Source organism: Pristiophorus japonicus, chromosome 7, assembly GCF_044704955.1.
Source record: "Pristiophorus japonicus isolate sPriJap1 chromosome 7, sPriJap1.hap1, whole genome shotgun sequence".
NCBI classification, from domain to species: Eukaryota; Metazoa; Chordata; class Chondrichthyes; family Pristiophoridae; genus Pristiophorus; species Pristiophorus japonicus.
Window position 1 is genome coordinate 17,155,962 of NC_091983.1, and position 17,298 is coordinate 17,173,259.

At 46.0% G+C, this 17,298-nt stretch overlaps 1 protein-coding gene across 1 annotated transcript in view; it reads right to left on the reverse strand.

Moving 5' to 3' along the window:
- Positions 1 to 17,298, reverse strand: part of LOC139267082 (collagen alpha-1(XIX) chain-like) — a 679,874-nt gene that overhangs the window by 272,320 nt on the left and 390,256 nt on the right. Inside the window, exon 18 of the mRNA XM_070884859.1 lies at positions 17,023 to 17,076. Coding sequence (XP_070740960.1) covers positions 17,023 to 17,076 — 54 coding nt within the window. The remainder of the gene's footprint in view (positions 1 to 17,022; positions 17,077 to 17,298) is intronic.

The window sequence follows — 17,298 nt, forward strand, 5'->3', positions numbered from 1 at the left end:
GGGCGCTAACAGGGCCAGCAGAAGACCGAAAATCTAGCTCTAAGAGTCCTGAGCTAGCAGGTACTGTGGAAATGCCATTTGTGGAAACCAACTGGACAGATTTGAATACTGTGGGGTGTGAGGTTTGATTAATATTTTTGATAATTCCCTCAATTATCTATGGAGAGTGGAGAGGAATGTCTCTGATTAAATTTTACTTGTGTTGATTCATATTCTTTAAAAGATTAAATAAATTGGACAGGATCCGTAATAGGAAAATTATTCTTCATAGCAAAAGCTTGATAGAATGAACATCCCTTCTCCATTCCACATTTTCTCAGTTCAGATAATTCAATCTAAATTCATATGAACCTTACATAAATTATGGAGTGAGTGGGACTAGAATATCAAATGTGTCTGAGTGTTTAAAATATTTATTTCCAAAATCAGATTTCTGTCTTTTAGATCATATTTATTAAGCACATTGTTAACAAATTTATTGTTACTCATTATCAATAATTCTACTACCCGATTACTGGAGAAAATATTATAAGTAAATAGAATTTTCAGATTAAGGTTGCAATGCAGGACTGGAATAAATAAATAAATAATGAAGAAATTAAGTATTCAATATATTTTATTATTTCAATGCAGAACTGAATGTGGCTGGATGTCACCAGAGATGAGAGTTGATAATATGTTGGGATAGTTAGGGACTGACAGAGAATGAGACTGGCACTGTGCCACCTGGTTCTGAGTGAGATAAAATTCAGAAGTGCATTAGACTGGTTTACATAGAATTGCACAGAATTTACAGCACAGAAACAGGTCAACCACGCCGGTATTTTTGCACCACATGAGCCTCCTCCCACCCTATCAGCAGATCCTACTGTTCCTTTCTCCCTCATGTGTTTATTTAGCTTCCCCTTAAATGCATCTATGCTATTCGCCTCAACTACTCCCCATGGTACCGAGTTCCACATTTTAACCACTCTGTAGGTAAAGAAGTTTCTCCTGAATTCCTTATTGGATTATTGGACTATCTTATATATAAGGACTAATGGAGAGAGGGACTAGACGTGTGTCCATTTGTTTTTGAGTCTTACGCAGACAGAGATTGCAAACATGCCATGTTACTTTCGGCACTGCCAGATCCGGGACTAGAAGCATGCTGGGATTTATTTTAGGAGCTGACAGCGATCTGGACTGGGAGTGTGTTGGGTATCTGGGATCTGGACTGGGAGTGTGTTGGGTATCTGGGATCTGGAATGGGAGTGTGTTGGGTGTCTGGGATCTGGACTGGGAGCGTGTTGGGTATCTGGGATCTGGACTGGGAGTGTGTTGGGTATCTGGGATCTGGACTAGGAGTGTGTTGGTATCTGGAATCTGGACTGGGAATATGTTCGGTATCTGGGATCTAGAATGGGAGTGTGTTGGGTGTCTGGGATCTGGACTGGGAGCGTGTTGGGTATCTGGGAACTGGACTGGGAGTGTGTTGGGTATCTGGGATCTGGACTGGGAGTGTGTTGGTATCTGGGATCTGGACTGGGAATATGTTCGGTATCTGGGATCTAGAATGGGAGTGTGTTGGGTGTCTAGGATCTGGAATGGGAGTGTGTTGGGTATCTGGGATCTGGAAGAGGAGCGTGTTGGGTATCTGGGATCTGGACTAGGAGTGTGTTGGGTGTCTGGGATCTGGATTGGGAATGTGTTGAGTATCTGGGATCTGGAATGGGAGTGTGTTGGGTGTCTGGGATCTGGGTTGGTAGTGTGTTGGGCATCTGGGATCTGGAATGGGAGTGTGTTGGGTATCTGGGATCTGGACTGGGAGTGTGTTGGGTATGTGGGATTTGGTCTGGGACTGTGTTGGATGTCTGGGTTTAAGTGCAGAAACACATGCTTCAGTTGTTAACATCTATTCTGCTCGATTGTACAGCAGTTAGCACAAGAGTGGTGTTATGTATTTGCTTTATGGGTTCTTGCTTAAGAATTAATTGCAACACATTGCTATTAAGAACTAGTTGGTTTATTAACAAAGTTTTAACAATCACATTGCCATTACCAGTTCATCCACCAGGCTCACAACTGCATACCTCATCGTGGATGACTTAGTCGCAACTGACTGGGGTTTTATTGAGTCTTGTGAACATCACGTGACTGGCTAAGCCACTCACAATGCAACAGCTCTACAAACCTGTGAGCATACTCAAAGGTGCATACGTTACAAGTGGCATTAAGGGAAATACTCAAACTATTTGAGCATTCAGTTAAAGAGTGGATGGATTCAGAAGCAATAGGGGGGAAAAATTGGTTTCGAGTGTTGAGCAAAACGGGCGATAGTGAATCGACAGCCCTTTTTATACCAGGCAAGATTTTTTTTTCTGTTACCTTCAATGGAAAAGAAAAGTAAGTAAGTTGTAACGCCAGTTGTTGATTCGCTGTCGCCTGTTTAGCACTAACGCCCAAGACTAATTTAACCCCCATAGGATGTAAATCCAAAATTTACTGGACCTCTTTAAGGTAAAGAAAGAAAGGCTTGCATTTATATAGCACCCTTCACGACATCCTAAAGCGGTTTACACCCAATGAAGTACATTTGAAGTGTAGTCACTGTGGTAATGTACCGAAACACGGCAGCCAATTTTCACACAGTAAGGTCCCACAAACAGCAATGAACCCACGACCTTCTGACGCAGATGCAAGAATGCTACCCAATGAGCCAAGGCTGACAAAGATAAATTGCTGGACAAAGACAATTGAGTTGTTATGGATGATCTGGAGTTTTCAAAGGTATTTAATAATATTCCACATTAGAGATTAATGTAGAACATTAAGGCTCTGGATGTTGCAATTAATGTTAAATGAGCTAATTGATTGAAAACTGGCTTAGCAATAGAATGCAGAGATGAGGGTAATAAATGGACAAAAACATTTTGCAATGATTAGTGGCGTTCTGGCTCTTCTGCTAAGCCCATTACTCTTCAATGATAAAGACAGGCATGCATAGAATTATTGGGGCCGAAATTCTGTAACACCCTGTTTGGGGGATAACCGAAGTGAGGCTGGACTTCCTACGCCTGGCACGGAAGTCCCGCCCCGGCTGCAAAATTGGGATTACCATCCCCGAGAGGCACTTCACTTCCTCTCAGGGGTGGGACCGGGATGTTAAGTGTGCGATTTTTACAGCTCAACGCGGAGCGCCACGTAGCGCTGGTGCGAGTACAAGGCCCTCCACTTCCGTTACAGTGGAGAGCAGGCTGGGAGCTCTGCAGTGGGGCGATGGATCACCACAATGCCACCGGGGATGCGGGGTGCCGTGGCCACAGCCTGGCACAGAGGCAGAGTGCCGGGCTGCACCGTCGCCACACGGGCCCCTGCGAAATCAGAAACGAAAGGCCAAATAAAAATGGTGGCACGCTCCTCCCTTTTACTTTTCACCCCGCGAGCGGAGTGCGGCACAGTTCGCGACCCGCGAGGCTGGCATGAACATCGCCGGCAGCGACCTCACAGGGCGCGACCCAATTTCCGCTCTGGGGCGAAAACGGGTCACTGCAGACGCCGATTACGTCATCATTGCTGGCGCAGTGGTTCGGGGCGCTACCGGCAGGAGTGGGGCACTGCTGCTTTGTGCCTCCGCTAACTCCCACGCGATTTCTCGGGAGGCGATAGTCTCCCGCCCCAGGCGAGAAATCGTTTGCGCCCCATTAGCCTTGGTGCAAACGATATGAATTTCTCTCCCACTTGGCCCATTGTGCTCTTTGAAAGAGCTATCCAATTATTCCCAGTTCCTTGCCCTTTACCCCATAGCCCTGTAATTGTCTCCCCCTCAAACATTTATCCAATTCCCTTTTGAAAGTTACTACTGAATCTGCTTTCATCACCCTTTCAGGCAGTGCATTACAACTCGATGCGTATCAACATTTTTCCTCATTTCACCTCTGACTCTTTTGCCAATTGCTTTAAATCTATGTCCTCTAGATACTGACCCTCCTGCCAATATTAATATTTTTAACCTCTTTCAATATTGAAAGATCTCCCAGGGACACCCAATTAGTGGCCAAGTCATGAGTGTAAGGTGGACTGATAGCCTTCAAAGAACGTTGGACACGCTGGGGTGAACAGGATAAGTAACGGGTTTTAATGTGGCTAAGTGTAAGGCTCTACAACCTGGAACAGGAAGCAGGAAATGTATGTACAACGGAGGAATGTTGATTAGCAAAGCGGAAAAGGGAAAGAGGAGATGGCCATTTGGCCATCTATCGGAAGTATCCAGTCACTGTGAAGCTGTTATCAAGGTTGGTTATGTGCTGAGATGCATTTGAAGGGGATGTGACTCCAACTTGAAACAAGGTATTATAACATATAGATCATAATGAGGTAATATCTGGAATACGATACCCAGTTTTGGGCTCCTCACCTATTTTGGGCACTCTACCTTCAAACAGACTGATGCACTGGAGAGGGTTTAGGAAAGAGCAAAAAGGATACTGAAGTTTCATGTTCAGCCATGAACTCATTGAATGGCAGTGCAGGCTAGAAGGGCTGAATGGCCTGCTCCTGCACCTATTTTCTATGTTTCTATGTTTCTATGATAATGCTGGAGTCATGATAAGACGGATACAACTAAAAGTATTCACTTTACAGAAAAGACTGAGATGGTATCATGATTTGTTTAAAATGCTGAGAGGAATGGATAAAGTAGATGCAAACTGATTATTTGACTTGGATCTGAATGAAAATCGGACGGGTTCTGGACAGATGGTGTAGGTGAAAATTACCCGCTATATATTAGAAGATATTTTATTCTCACTGAGTAGTGGAGTTGACTCCTGCAAAAGGGAAAAGACTCCCAGCAAAAAGCATTTGGTGTGCATTCATTTACTTCTTTACAAAGGTTGGGGGGAAATTCCGGGTTGGAAGCTTCCTTCGGACAATGCCTCCGACCCGAAATTTTTTTGCGAAAATACCTGGTGGTCACGAAGGCACTTTTGATTGCGGTCGGAGGCCTTCATTCGATACATAGCATATGGGGAGATGATTTCCCTGTACGTACAGAAATGCTGGAGTCACATGAAGGGATGCAAAATTCACAAGAAACCCCCCCTGTGTTTGGGCTCATTCAAAAGGAAATTTAATTTGGGACTATCTACCGAAAAGTTTGGAACTCTAAAGTGCTTATGGAAGAAACTACGAACTTTAATAGAATTTTGGATTTTAAAAGACAAATTCAAGGCTCAGGGTGGACCTAAAGAACTAGCAAGAGACAGTCTAATTAAGTGAAGCTACCTGGTTGTGAGGACTAAGTTAACCTGTCTGGAGGGATGAGTATTCGAAAATCCTTCCCCCATAAGAGACATTAACATCACAAAATCACCCAGAGGTAGTTACCCATCAACATGGTCTGGACAACCATTTCCGCATATACATCACAAAGAGGCCCAATCCAGCCTGTATGCGAAAGACTAAGCACAAAAGGACATTGCAATTACCAAACTAATATTTCCATCAGGAAACAGTTTTCGAACATCAACTCACCCAAAACATATCAACTTTTAATGAGCCCAACAAAATATTACAAAGAAGAGCCAAGCCCGCCAAAATTACACAAAGGATTTTGAACAGATTTGGCAGCAAGATTAAAACACTAAAATCGTATAACTGACCCCTGTTTTCAACAGAGGTTAGGTGGTTGCTGGGTAGCTACAAGGCTGCTACTACCTCAGGTGCCATACTACACCAGGTGCTATACTGCGAGTATGTCATCACGACAAGGAGAGAAACCAATGCGACAGTTGTAAACTAACTTCTCCAGCCTCGAAGTCCTGAAGTCCTGAAGGAAGGAAGAACATCACCATCGTGGCAGCGATCGACCACAGTCAACGTGGTATCAAGGGAAAAACAACCGCGATCTACCGTTAACTGTCAAAAGGATTGGTAAGCATAGTCCCTGCCTGTCCTGGAGTCCAACCTAGCTAGAATTAGGTATTGGGAGGTATAATTTTACTGTAACCCCCTTTGAATGTGTAGTGTATGGTTCTTTATTAGAGTGATTATAAGTTTAACCTTGTACCTTTCCTTGTATTGTCCTTTATTAGAGTGATTGTAAGTTTGGCCTTGTATTTTCTTATTAGATTAATAAGTCTGTATTACCTTGACTGTAATAAATACAAAGTTCTTTGCATCAAACCAGTGTCCTTTGCACTTTTGTCACACCCCCCTACATAAATCCAGAGTACAGAACCCAAGGGAGTGAGAGTGATTTGAACTGCTCAAGTTGGTCAGAAGGGAACCTGACCCCCTCATAGAGACAACCCCCCCCCCCCTTACAACATGGGCCTGGACCACCAATCACTGGGTAGTATTCCCATTGATAATAATGGGAACTCCGTTTGTGCGAGATCCCATTACTATCAATGAGAAAACCCTCCTAAAGCACCGAAACATAACATAATACATTATAAAAAACACCTCACATATTTAAAATTAATTGAAGTTAAATGTTTTAGAAAAAATATATATTTTTGGAATTTTTTTTAATGTGTTTTTTATGTATAAACTTACCTTAATGGACAGGGTTTTTAACATAACAATGAATGATTAAATTTAATTTTTATATGTTTTAAAACTCTTACACTGGCAAAAGTAAGCTATATGCCTGCTGTTACCAGGCGTAAAAGTTTGAAGGACATTCGCTTGGCATGAGTTGGGCAAATAGCCCAATCCCTCCCGCGCGGATGTCCGTCTCCTGGGGATGCGGAGGATCTGTCAAGATTGACAGATCGGAAAAGCAGGTTTTCGATGCATGCCCATCTCGCCCCGAAAACCGGCTTTTGCGAGGCCTCGCCGGGTCCGTGCGCACTTCGTACAGACCCATTTTCGGCACGTTAAGTTGGAAGCAGCACTTATGGGAATAGATGGAGTTTGAAATCCATAGTGACATTATGGTTCCTGTGCTGCTGGAATGAGTATTGTGGCATCCATAGTGGACAACAAACCAAGTTTGAATGGCACAGATTTGAGGATGGACGGAATATGCAAGCACTTTATTTGATTATTTTTGTCGTTCAGGGATTATTTATAGAGGACTTCCTTCAGGAGATTAAATGGTACGGGGCAGAGTTCATGATAGAGTAAGATTATATATGGTCGGTGATAGGACCTATCTTGGTTGTCTGGATATCCTTTTCTCTGAATAGGTAAGGATCAGAAAATTATCAGAAAAGTTCAGGATGGATAAGGATCAGAACTGGAATCAAATCAGGATCAGATAGAGATGGATAAAGATCATGATTTGAATCATGACAGGCTGAGTGAGAGATCAACAGTGATTAATACTGGAAACATGTCAACTAGTCTAAGGGGCCAACTTTCGGCCTGAGTTGCTCCTGTTTTTTTGGAGCAACTGGTTTAGAATGGAGTATTTTAGAAATTTGAATTCTCGGCATTTAGTCTGCTCCAGTTCTCGTCAGTTAGAACAGTTTCACTTTGGAACAGAATTTCTTTTTCAAAAGGGGGCATGTCCGGCCACTTACGCCTGTTTTCAAAGTTTAGGCAGTGAAAACTTACTCCAAACTAACTTAGAATGGAGTAAGTGAAGATTTTTGTACGTTCGAAAAAACCTTGTCTACACTTTAGAAAATCAGACGTAGGTTACAAATTAGGTGTAGGGAATGGGGGGGGGGTTTAAAGGGAAGTTTACAAACATTAAACACTTCAGTTTTACAAATAAAGAGCCACCATCAATAATAAATGTTAAATACATCAATAAATCAACCAATAAATCAATCAAAAAAAATTAATAAAAAATAATTTTTTAAAAAAATCAATAAATAAAACATTTTCTACTTACCGACTGCAGCACCGGGAGTCCTCCAACAGCGTGCTGGGATAGTCCCTCCAGTGTGTCTCTGTCAGTGTCTCTATCTCTCTGTCTGTCTGTGTGTGTGTCTCTCACTCTCTGTCTGTCAGTGTCTGTGTTTCTGACAGCGAGGGGGAGGGGGAGGGGGAGAAGGGGGGTTGGGGAGGGGAGGGAGAGAAGGGGGGTGGGGGGGAGGGGGAGGTGGAGAAGGGGACAGGGGTGGAAGGGGAGAAGGGGGGAAGGGGGGAGGGGGAGAAGGGGGGAAGGGGGAAGGGGAGGACGAGGGGGGAGGGAGGAGGAGGAGAAGGGGGAGAGGAGGAGAAGGGGGAGAGGAGGAGCAGGTGAGGAGAGGAGGAGAAGGGGGGGAAAGGGGGAGAAGGGGGGAGAGGGGGAGACGGAGGGGGGAGGGGGGGAGAAGGGAAGAACGGGGGGAGAAGGGGGGTAGAGGGGGAGAAGGGGGGGAGGAGAGGGGGAGAAGGAAGAGAGGATGTAGGGAGGGAAGGAGAGAGGATGTAGGGAGGGAAGGAGAGAGGAGGGAGAGAGGGAAGGAGAGAGGAGAGAGGAAGGAGGGAGAGAGGAGGGAGGGAGGAGGGAGAGAGGAGGGAGAGAGGAGGGAGAGAAGAGGGAGGGAGGAGGGAGGGAGGAGGGAGGGAGGAGGGAGGGAGGAGGGAGAGAGGAGGGAGGGAAGGAAGGAGAGAGGGAGGGGAGGGAAGGAGGGAGGGGGAGAGAAGGAGGGAGGGAGGGGAGGGAAGGGAAGGAGGGAGGGGAGGGAAGGGAAGGATGGAGGGAGGGGAGGAAGGAGGGAGGGAGGGGAGGAGACGAGACGGGAGGAAGGGAGGAGAGAGGGGGGGGAAGGGAGAGAAGGAGGCTGAACAGCCGGGCCCAAGACCGCGGGCTGGATTTACAGGTAAGTGGCGTTGGGTCTCGGGGGGGGGGGGGGGAGGAGGAGAGAGTCGCGGAGGTCCGGGGGAGGGGGGGGGGAGAGAGAATCGCGGAGGTCCGGGGTGGGGGAGCGGAGGTCGGGTCGTCAGGGGGCGGGGGGGGGGGGGGGGAGTGGGGGTCGGGTCGGGTGGGAGGAGCCTTATTCACGCAGCCCCAGTGAGGCCATTTAGCCAGGGCTAGGGGCTGTGTGCTTCGGGCCCCTCCCACAGCTTTGGGCGGCTGGAGCTACTGCACATGCGCGCCCACTGTAGCGCGCATGTGCAGAGGTCCTGGCACTGTTTTCAGCGCAGGGACCTGGCTCCGCCCCCCACAGCTTGTGCTGCGCTGCGCCCAGCTCCAGAGGATCTACAGGGAGCCGGAGAATAGGTAAGTTTTTTTTAAGCGCACTTTCTGGCGCGAAAAACGGGCGTCCAGGTCCGGGCTGCACCGTTTTAAGCGCAGCCCGAAACTTGGGCCCTAAGTTTCTTTAATGTTGACAAGACGTATGTATAAGATGTGTCTAGTGCTTGTCCATCACACTACAAACGTAAGTGCCAGACATTGTTACAAAAGTCAAACAATTTTTAAACTCACAAACTTGCATTTATATAGTGCCTTTAACGTAGTAAAACATCCCAAGGCACAATTATCAAACAAAATTTGACATTAAGTCACATAAGGAGATATTGGGACGGACCAAAAGTTTGGTCAAAGAGGTAGGTTTTAAGGAGGGTCTTAAAGGAGGAGAGAGAGGTGGAGAGGTTTACGGAGGGAATTCCAAAGCTTAGGTCTCGGCAGCTGAAGGCATGGCCACCAATGGTGGAGCGATTAAAATCGGGATGTGCCAGAATTGGAGGAGCACTGAGATCTCGGCGGGTTATAGAGCCAGAGGAGATTACAGAGATAGGGAGGGGCGAGGCCTTGGGAGTGATTTTAAAACAAGGATGGGAATTTTAAAATTGAGGAGTTGCTTAACCGGGAGCCAAAGGTGAATGGGACTGGATGTGAGTTAGGAGACGGCCTACAGAGTTTTGGATGCATTCAAGTTTATGGAAGGTGCAAAGTAGGAGGCCATCCAGGAGAGCATTGGAATAGTGAAAAAGGGAAAGAAACGCAGTCCTTTCATGCTGGGTCCTTCTGACCTGGAGCCTGAGATTTACCAGTAGCTGAAATTGCCTTCTATTTGATCATCTGTTTCATGGTGAGTTAGTTGAAGAAATAGTAACCAAAATGTTATGAGCTGGTTTACTTTGGTATTTGTGTAAAATTTGAACGATTAAAGACTCCTTCTTCTCCATATTTTATCTAGAAAAATGTATCCACCAGGTTAAAAGGGACTATTTTTTTAAACTGTTACTTTACTGTACTCTTATTCCTCCTAAGGATGCTGTATTATTTTTTTTCCTGTTTCCTCTCATTTGCTTGCCCCAAAGTGATGACTCACTGTAGCCCCAACTATCTCGTCCATTCTTTATGTGTCATGTGAAGACAACAATGAACAATCCACTCACTCATAAAAGCGTCTGTTGCAATTAATCTTGACTTCAAGGGGCTAATTTAACGTTCAAAGTGTATCTTCTTTCATCATTAACAGCAAAATACACATTTTTGAATATGTTACGATGCCTACATACAATGTGCCACTATAATACTTTAAATTTATGTACACCACTCCATTTAATGCAGAATTACAGTCCAACATGAAAGTTTATGAACGAGTATTATGACTGCTCAATGTATATAGAAGAGGCAGTATTTTATACCAACCACATGCATGGTACATACTGAAGTTGTAATTCATGAACCCACTCCGATCAAATTTCCGGCATCATTCCTGATCCGTTGCTGAGCGACTATAAATACATTGACGGGGCTGTCGTCGCCATGAGAGCTCAATTTCTGTTCAGCAACTGCTTTACAATTCCCTGACATTCACACAAGCGTAGTTAATATGCTGTGGTACCACAGGGTAAGATTGCTCGGGTCACTACACGGGTGAATCGATGACCCTGTGCTGCCAGTGGGGAACTGCGCTCAGAGCCCGTGAAATCATGGTGTCCAGAGATGTGCAGTGACATTGTTAATGTGCAGCTCACGAACTCCTCTGTTTGTCAATCAAAGCAAAATCATAAAATCTTCTTTGAGGACTCGCCTGCTGGAAATATTGGTAGAAGAAATCTTCACAAGCACATTTATGACACAGGGACAGCAGAGGAAGTCACGCCATGTTTTATCAGACATGGGTATAGAGTCAACCTGCCAGAACCAGCCCCACCACCCCGAATGTACCTTACCAGAGCTATCAAACAATCCTCATTTATTTTGAAGGTGGCAGGACAGGTTAATAACTCAGTTAATAAAGCATCTGGGATCTTGGGCTTTATAAATAGAGGTAGGCCAGAATTTGAATTTGGAGGTGGGTAGGGAGCGGGGATGCTGGAAAGCAGTTGGGAAACCCAAGAGAACTGATTTAACAGCAGGGCCTGATTGCCATTTAAGTCACTGTTTCCTGCCCGCAGCCAGCCAGATGTAAAGGTCGGCTGGCTATCGGGCAGGTAGGTCTACGGCACCAGATTGCAGAGGGGAGGGAGGAAGGGATTGCGGGGTGGGGGGGGGGGGGGGGGAGGTGCGGGGTGCGGAAGATGAGTAGGGGCCGGAGGTGGGGGGACCGGAACGGGGAGGTTGAAAGGTGATTGGGGGCCAGAGGTGGGAAGATCGGAAGGCTGAATGGGGGAATCGGGGGCCGGAAGGGGAAGGTCGGAAGGCTGGTGGGGGACCAGGTGCTGGAGGAGGTTTGGGGGCCAGAGGGGGAATTGGGGGCTGGGGGGGGGGGCAAGGATCTCAGGCCTGAGGGGCGATCGGAGGCCTCATGGATGGAGTGGGGAGCATAGAAACAGGAGTAGGAGGATGTTGTTGGGAGAGCGGATGGGTCGGTGGGTGTATGATGGTGAGGGGTTAGTGAGGCAGGGAGGCTGAATCCAGCAGTTAAGGGGAAAGGCACTTACCCTCCTGGATCCAGCAGTCCTCGCCTTCCTTTAGCTGATGGGTTCCCCGAGGCCCAAGAAACCTGACCGCCCATAATTAAATTTAAAATGGTGGATTACCATGAGGCACGGAGCCTCGTTATAATATTTAAAGTGCCAAGCCACCTCCGTTAAAACGGGAGGTGGTGGGTTGGGATCGGGTGGGAGGTTAAAGAATTACAAGTCTGAATCCTACCCATTTTGTGGGGTTAAAATTTCCCCCTACAGAGTGCAAAAGCCAGGAAGTTATGCTAAACCTATATAAAACAGTAGTTGAGCCCAAGCTGGAGTTTTGTGCCCAAATCTGGGCATCGCAATTTCGGAAGGACATGAAGGCTTTGGAGAGAGTGTAGAAGAGATTTGCTAGAATGGTTCCAGGGATGAGGGATTACAGTTATGTGGATAGACTGGAGAAGCTGGGGTTGTTCTCCTTGGAGCACAGAAAGTTAAGAGGAGATTTGTTAGAGCGTTCAAAACCATGAAGGGTTTAGATGGAGTAAATAAAGAGAAACTGATTCCAATGGCTGAAGGGTCGATAAACAGAGGGCTCAGATTTAAGGTGATTGGTAAAAGAACCAGAGGCCACATGAGGAAAAACGTTTTTATGTAACGAGTGGTTAGGATTTGGAACGCACTGCCTGACAGGGTGGTGGATACAGATTCAATAGTAACCTTCAAAAGGGAATTGGATAAATACTTGAAGGAGAAAATATTGAAAAGATATGGGGAATGAGTGGGGGAAATGGGACTTCGAAAGAGCTGGCGCAGACTTGATTTGTTGAATGGGCTCCATCTGTGCTGTATCATTCTATGGTTCTACAATTCCACCAACCACGTACCTATGCACAGTCCTCTCTCCAGTGTTAATGTTAAGTTGACTGTCAATGCTAAATGTGGCATTCATGATCAGTTGCAATGGCACTCCTCAGATTTTAAACCTCAATGAGTGACTGTGACTCATAACAAATGCTATCTGGCAGCTCTATATGTCCTCTACACACACTGGGTCCAAGTTTCAGTGGAGGATTAGAACAGCGCACCTCTGAGAGATCCGCCGATTTCCTGGAATAAAAAGCGCGACTGTTTCCTACCTTGCTATTCTTGACTTTCATGAGGCCTCCTGTGGCCTCGGCACAGTGTAACAGCAACAGCGGGGGGCGGAGCTACAGCCCTGCGCTTAAAAGACTTCCCGGCTGCTGCGCGCGTGCGCAGTAGCTCCTGGCCCCCAGATTCTGTGTGCGTGTGCTGCAGGCTGTGCGGGAGGGGCCCGGAGCACGCCGCCCCTAGCCCTGGCCCAATGGGCTCCTGGAGCCGGTGATCGACTATGCGGAGGAGGAGAAGGAGATCCTGAGCTCGGACCTGGAGATGGCAAACAAGAAAGGGAGAAGGAGCTGGCAAACGTGAACATCAAGAAGGAAGATGTCGATTGCTTTAACTGACTGAGGCCATCGAGTGTTCCTTGGGACTGTCTCGGAGATGTTCGGAGGGGCGGAGGTAGCAGGAAAACAAAGGGATTGGGGGCGAGACGTGAGCAGGATGGGACCTGGGCAGGCTCGTCTGTTTAATGTTGCCCCCGCCCCCCCCTCCCGGCCGCGCTCACGGCCCTATCCCTGGCCGAGTGGCCTGCCGCCGCTTGCTGCCTGTGTGTATGGGCTGCGGGTGCTTGCTGCCTGTGTGTATGGGCTGCGGGTGCTTGCTGCCTGTGTGTATGGGCTGCGGGTGCTTGCTGCCTGTGTGTATGGGCTGCGGGTGCTTGCTGCCTGTGTGTATGGGCTGCGGGTGCTTGCTGCCTGTGTGTATGGGCTGCGGGTGCTTGCTGCCTGTGTGTATGGGCTGCGGGTGCTTGCTGCCTGTGTGTATGGGCTGCGGGTGCTTGCTGCTGTGTGCACTGCTGGAGGGCTCCCGGTGCTCCTAAACTGGTAGGTGAGGTAGGAACTTTTAATTTCTTATTTATTGATTTTTAATTTTTAATTTTTTTTAATTTTTTATTTTTTTATTTATTGATTGATTGACTTATCATTTATTATTGATGATGGTTCTTTATTTGTAAAAGTGAAGGTGTATAGTGCTCTCTTCCTTCCGCCCGCACCCCCTCTGCCCCATCTCTGGCTAGCTGCGCTGATTTCTTAACTCTACACAAGGTTTTTCGTGGCGTACAAAAGTGGACACTTACTCTGTTCTAAGTTAGTTTGGAATAACTTTTCACAGTCTAAACTTGCAATTCAGGCATAAGTGGCTGGACACGCCCCCTTTTGAGAAAAAAAACTGAACTAAAGCGAAACTAAACTAACTCACTGAAACTGGAGCAAACTAAATGTGGAGAATTGCAATTTCTAGGATACTCTTTAAAAAAAGCTAGTTGCTCCAAAAAAAATAGGAGCAAATTCAATCTCCATGCCCCTGCACATATATACCTTGACATCCCCATCCACACACAGTTCTTCCACACGCACACAATCCTGTCTCTCTCTCACCCACACGCGTGCTCGCCAACAAAAGATCTCATTTTTCACATACACAGAGACCGTCCACCCCCACACAGTATGCAACAAGTGAGAAGCCACCAGGAGAAGCTGGGATTTGAATATCCGCCGGGATTCTCCCGATCGTCCACTGTAACTTTGGCGGAAGATCCGTGGAAATCCTGGAAAAACAGCGCAAACAGCAATGTCACTATTTCCGTGAATCTTTGATCAAAGTTACACCGGACTATCAAGAGAATTCCGGCGGAAATTCAACCCACTGATGTTTAAAGAGATCTGGATCATGAAAATGTTGATATATGAATATTAGCATACGTGTGCTTAATGCCTTCGGGTGGGTCTTCTTTTGTCATTTCAAGGCCATTGTATTTACATAACAACATAAGAACATAAGAAATAGGAGCAGGAGTAGGCCATTTGGCCCCTCGAGCCTGCACCCGCCATTTAATAAGATCATGACTGATCTGATCATGGACTCAGCTCCACTTCCCCGCCCACTCCACATAACCCTTCACTCCCTTTTCATTCAACAATCTGTCGATCTTCGCCTTAAATATATTCAATGGCCTCCACAGCTCTCTGGGGCAGAGAATTCCACAGATTTACGACCCTCTGAGAGAAGAAATTCCTCCTCATCTCAGTTTTAAATGGGCGACTCCTTATTCTGAAACTATGCCCCCTAGTTTTAGATTCCCCCACGAATGGAAACTTCCTCTCTGCATCTATCTTGTCGAGCCCCCTCATTATCTTATGCTTCGGCAAGATCACCTCTCATTCTTCTAAACTCCAATGAGTATAGGCCCAACCTGCTCAACCTTTCTTCGTAACTCAACCCCTCCATCTCAGGAATCAACCTAGTGAACCTTCTCTGAACTACCTCCAATGCAAGGGTGAGGAGGAGTGCATCGGGAAAAAGATGCTCAGTCACTTTTTTTCACAAACTATGTCATTGGCTGCACTTTTTTGACAAGTAAACAGAGCGTTTTCAAAATAGTTTCAATGAAGACAATGCCCGCTAATCTCTGCATGTGTATTTTTTTTAGCCTCTCCACAGACTCCCATATACGGATTTATGCAGGGATTTTACAGATTTGAAAGGCTCCTGTTCTGGAGGTGAATGGCCATGTGAAGTCAAATTGGGTGAGAATCATTTTCGCCATTGGATTTTAAATTTTTTTAAAAGCACAGGGCATAGTTTAATTACTTATGCTCTATTACTTATACAGTCATTTATGCTTTAAATATGAAAAATGATAATCTAAAAAAAAATCTGGGAAATTCCTTTCCGACCTATCTAGGTGATCGAAACTAGTCGAGGAGATCACTCTAGCGAGTAAATTCCCTGCAGTACCTACCTTCTGTAAGAGGTCATCTCCGCCGCAGCCAGAAGCAAATCCAGCTTTTGCTTGAAGAAATTTAGTGAGTCTGCATTCACCACATGAAAAGGTAGCATGTTCCAGAGGTCTACTGTTCTCTGGGAAAAGAACCACCTCCTGACATCGAACCTAGATCTAGCCTTATACAACTGAAATTTGTGCCCCTGGTCCTGCCTAACCTATTTAGTTGAAATTAACTATCAGCTGGAACACTGTCTATTCCCTTCACCAACTTATAACAGCACTGTGGGAGTACCTTCACCACACGGACTGCAGTTGTTCAAGAAGGCGGCTCACCTCCACCTGCTCAAGGGATGGTTAATAAATGCTCGCCCATATCCCCAGAATGATTTTCTTTTAAATTACCACAACCACGACCCAGAAAGTAGCCAACATCTTCGAGAGAGAAGGCGGCAGGTGGGGGAAGGAAACAAAACTGCCAAGAAATGTCACGAATCAGCTGAGTTCCAAATTGCGCATTATAGTTTCATGATCACCTCCTCTTAAAGGGGAATTCCACTACCAAATGACTTTGTTTGTCCTGATCTAAAAATACAATGCAATATATAACAAGAAATGTCCATCCAATTGATGTGCACAACGCAGCCTTTTCTGGCTCTCATATTATAAAATAACAACAACTACTTGTATTTATATAGCACCTTTAACATAATGAAATGCCTCAAGGCGCTTCACAGCAGTGTTCTGAGTCAAAAAATTTGACACCGAGCCAGATAAGCAGAAATTAGGGCAGGTGACCAAAAGCTTGGTCAAAGTGGTAGGTTTTAAAAAGTGTTTGAAGGAGGAAAGAGGCAGAGAGGTATAGGCAGGGAATTCCAGAGCTTGGGGCCTGGGCAACAGAAGGCACGGCCACCGATGATTGAGCGATTATAATCGGCAATGCTCAAGAGGGCAGAATTAGAGGAGCGCAGACATCTCGGTGGGTTGTGGGGCTGGAGGAGATTACAGAGATAGGGAGGGGCGAGACCATGGAGGGGTTTGAAAACAAGGATGAGAATTTTGAAATCGAATCTTTGCTTAACTGGGAGCCAACGTAGGTCAGCGAGCACAGGAATGATGGGTGAATGCGATAAATAAATTATTAAGTGGAAAATAAATTATTAAGTGGAAAAATAAATTATTAAGTTGAAGAATAAAAATCAATTGTCCTTTCCAGGTTATACTTGTGTGTTGTCAAATTGTATAAAACAAGGAACTTTTACATTGTCACCTCCCAGTCCACTGGGTCTAAGCCTCAGATTCCAGGTCCAGTCAGTTCCAAGGCCTCCTCATTCTCAGCTGCTGGGCGCTAACAGTTAAGGATGACCAGTCAGTCCGCAGACTTAAACCAAACAGGGCAGTTGCTTGTAAAGTTTACTTACCCTTTGGCCTTCTTTTCCTATTGAACCAGGAAGACCCTGAGGCCCCGCAGGACCCTGAAATACAAACATTGGGAAAGACCACACGTCAACTTCATGTTGATTTCATTTGTCTGGGACTTCAATGTCGTGTTGAGGTAGGGGAGTCTCCAGGAATTGAAGATTAATCTCCTGGACACTGCTATGAGCAACCCAGGAGAAAAATCATATTATTAGTTACAAAAATATCGGAGATGGGAAAGGCAGACATGGCAAGGCAATAAGAGGTGGGAGGTCATG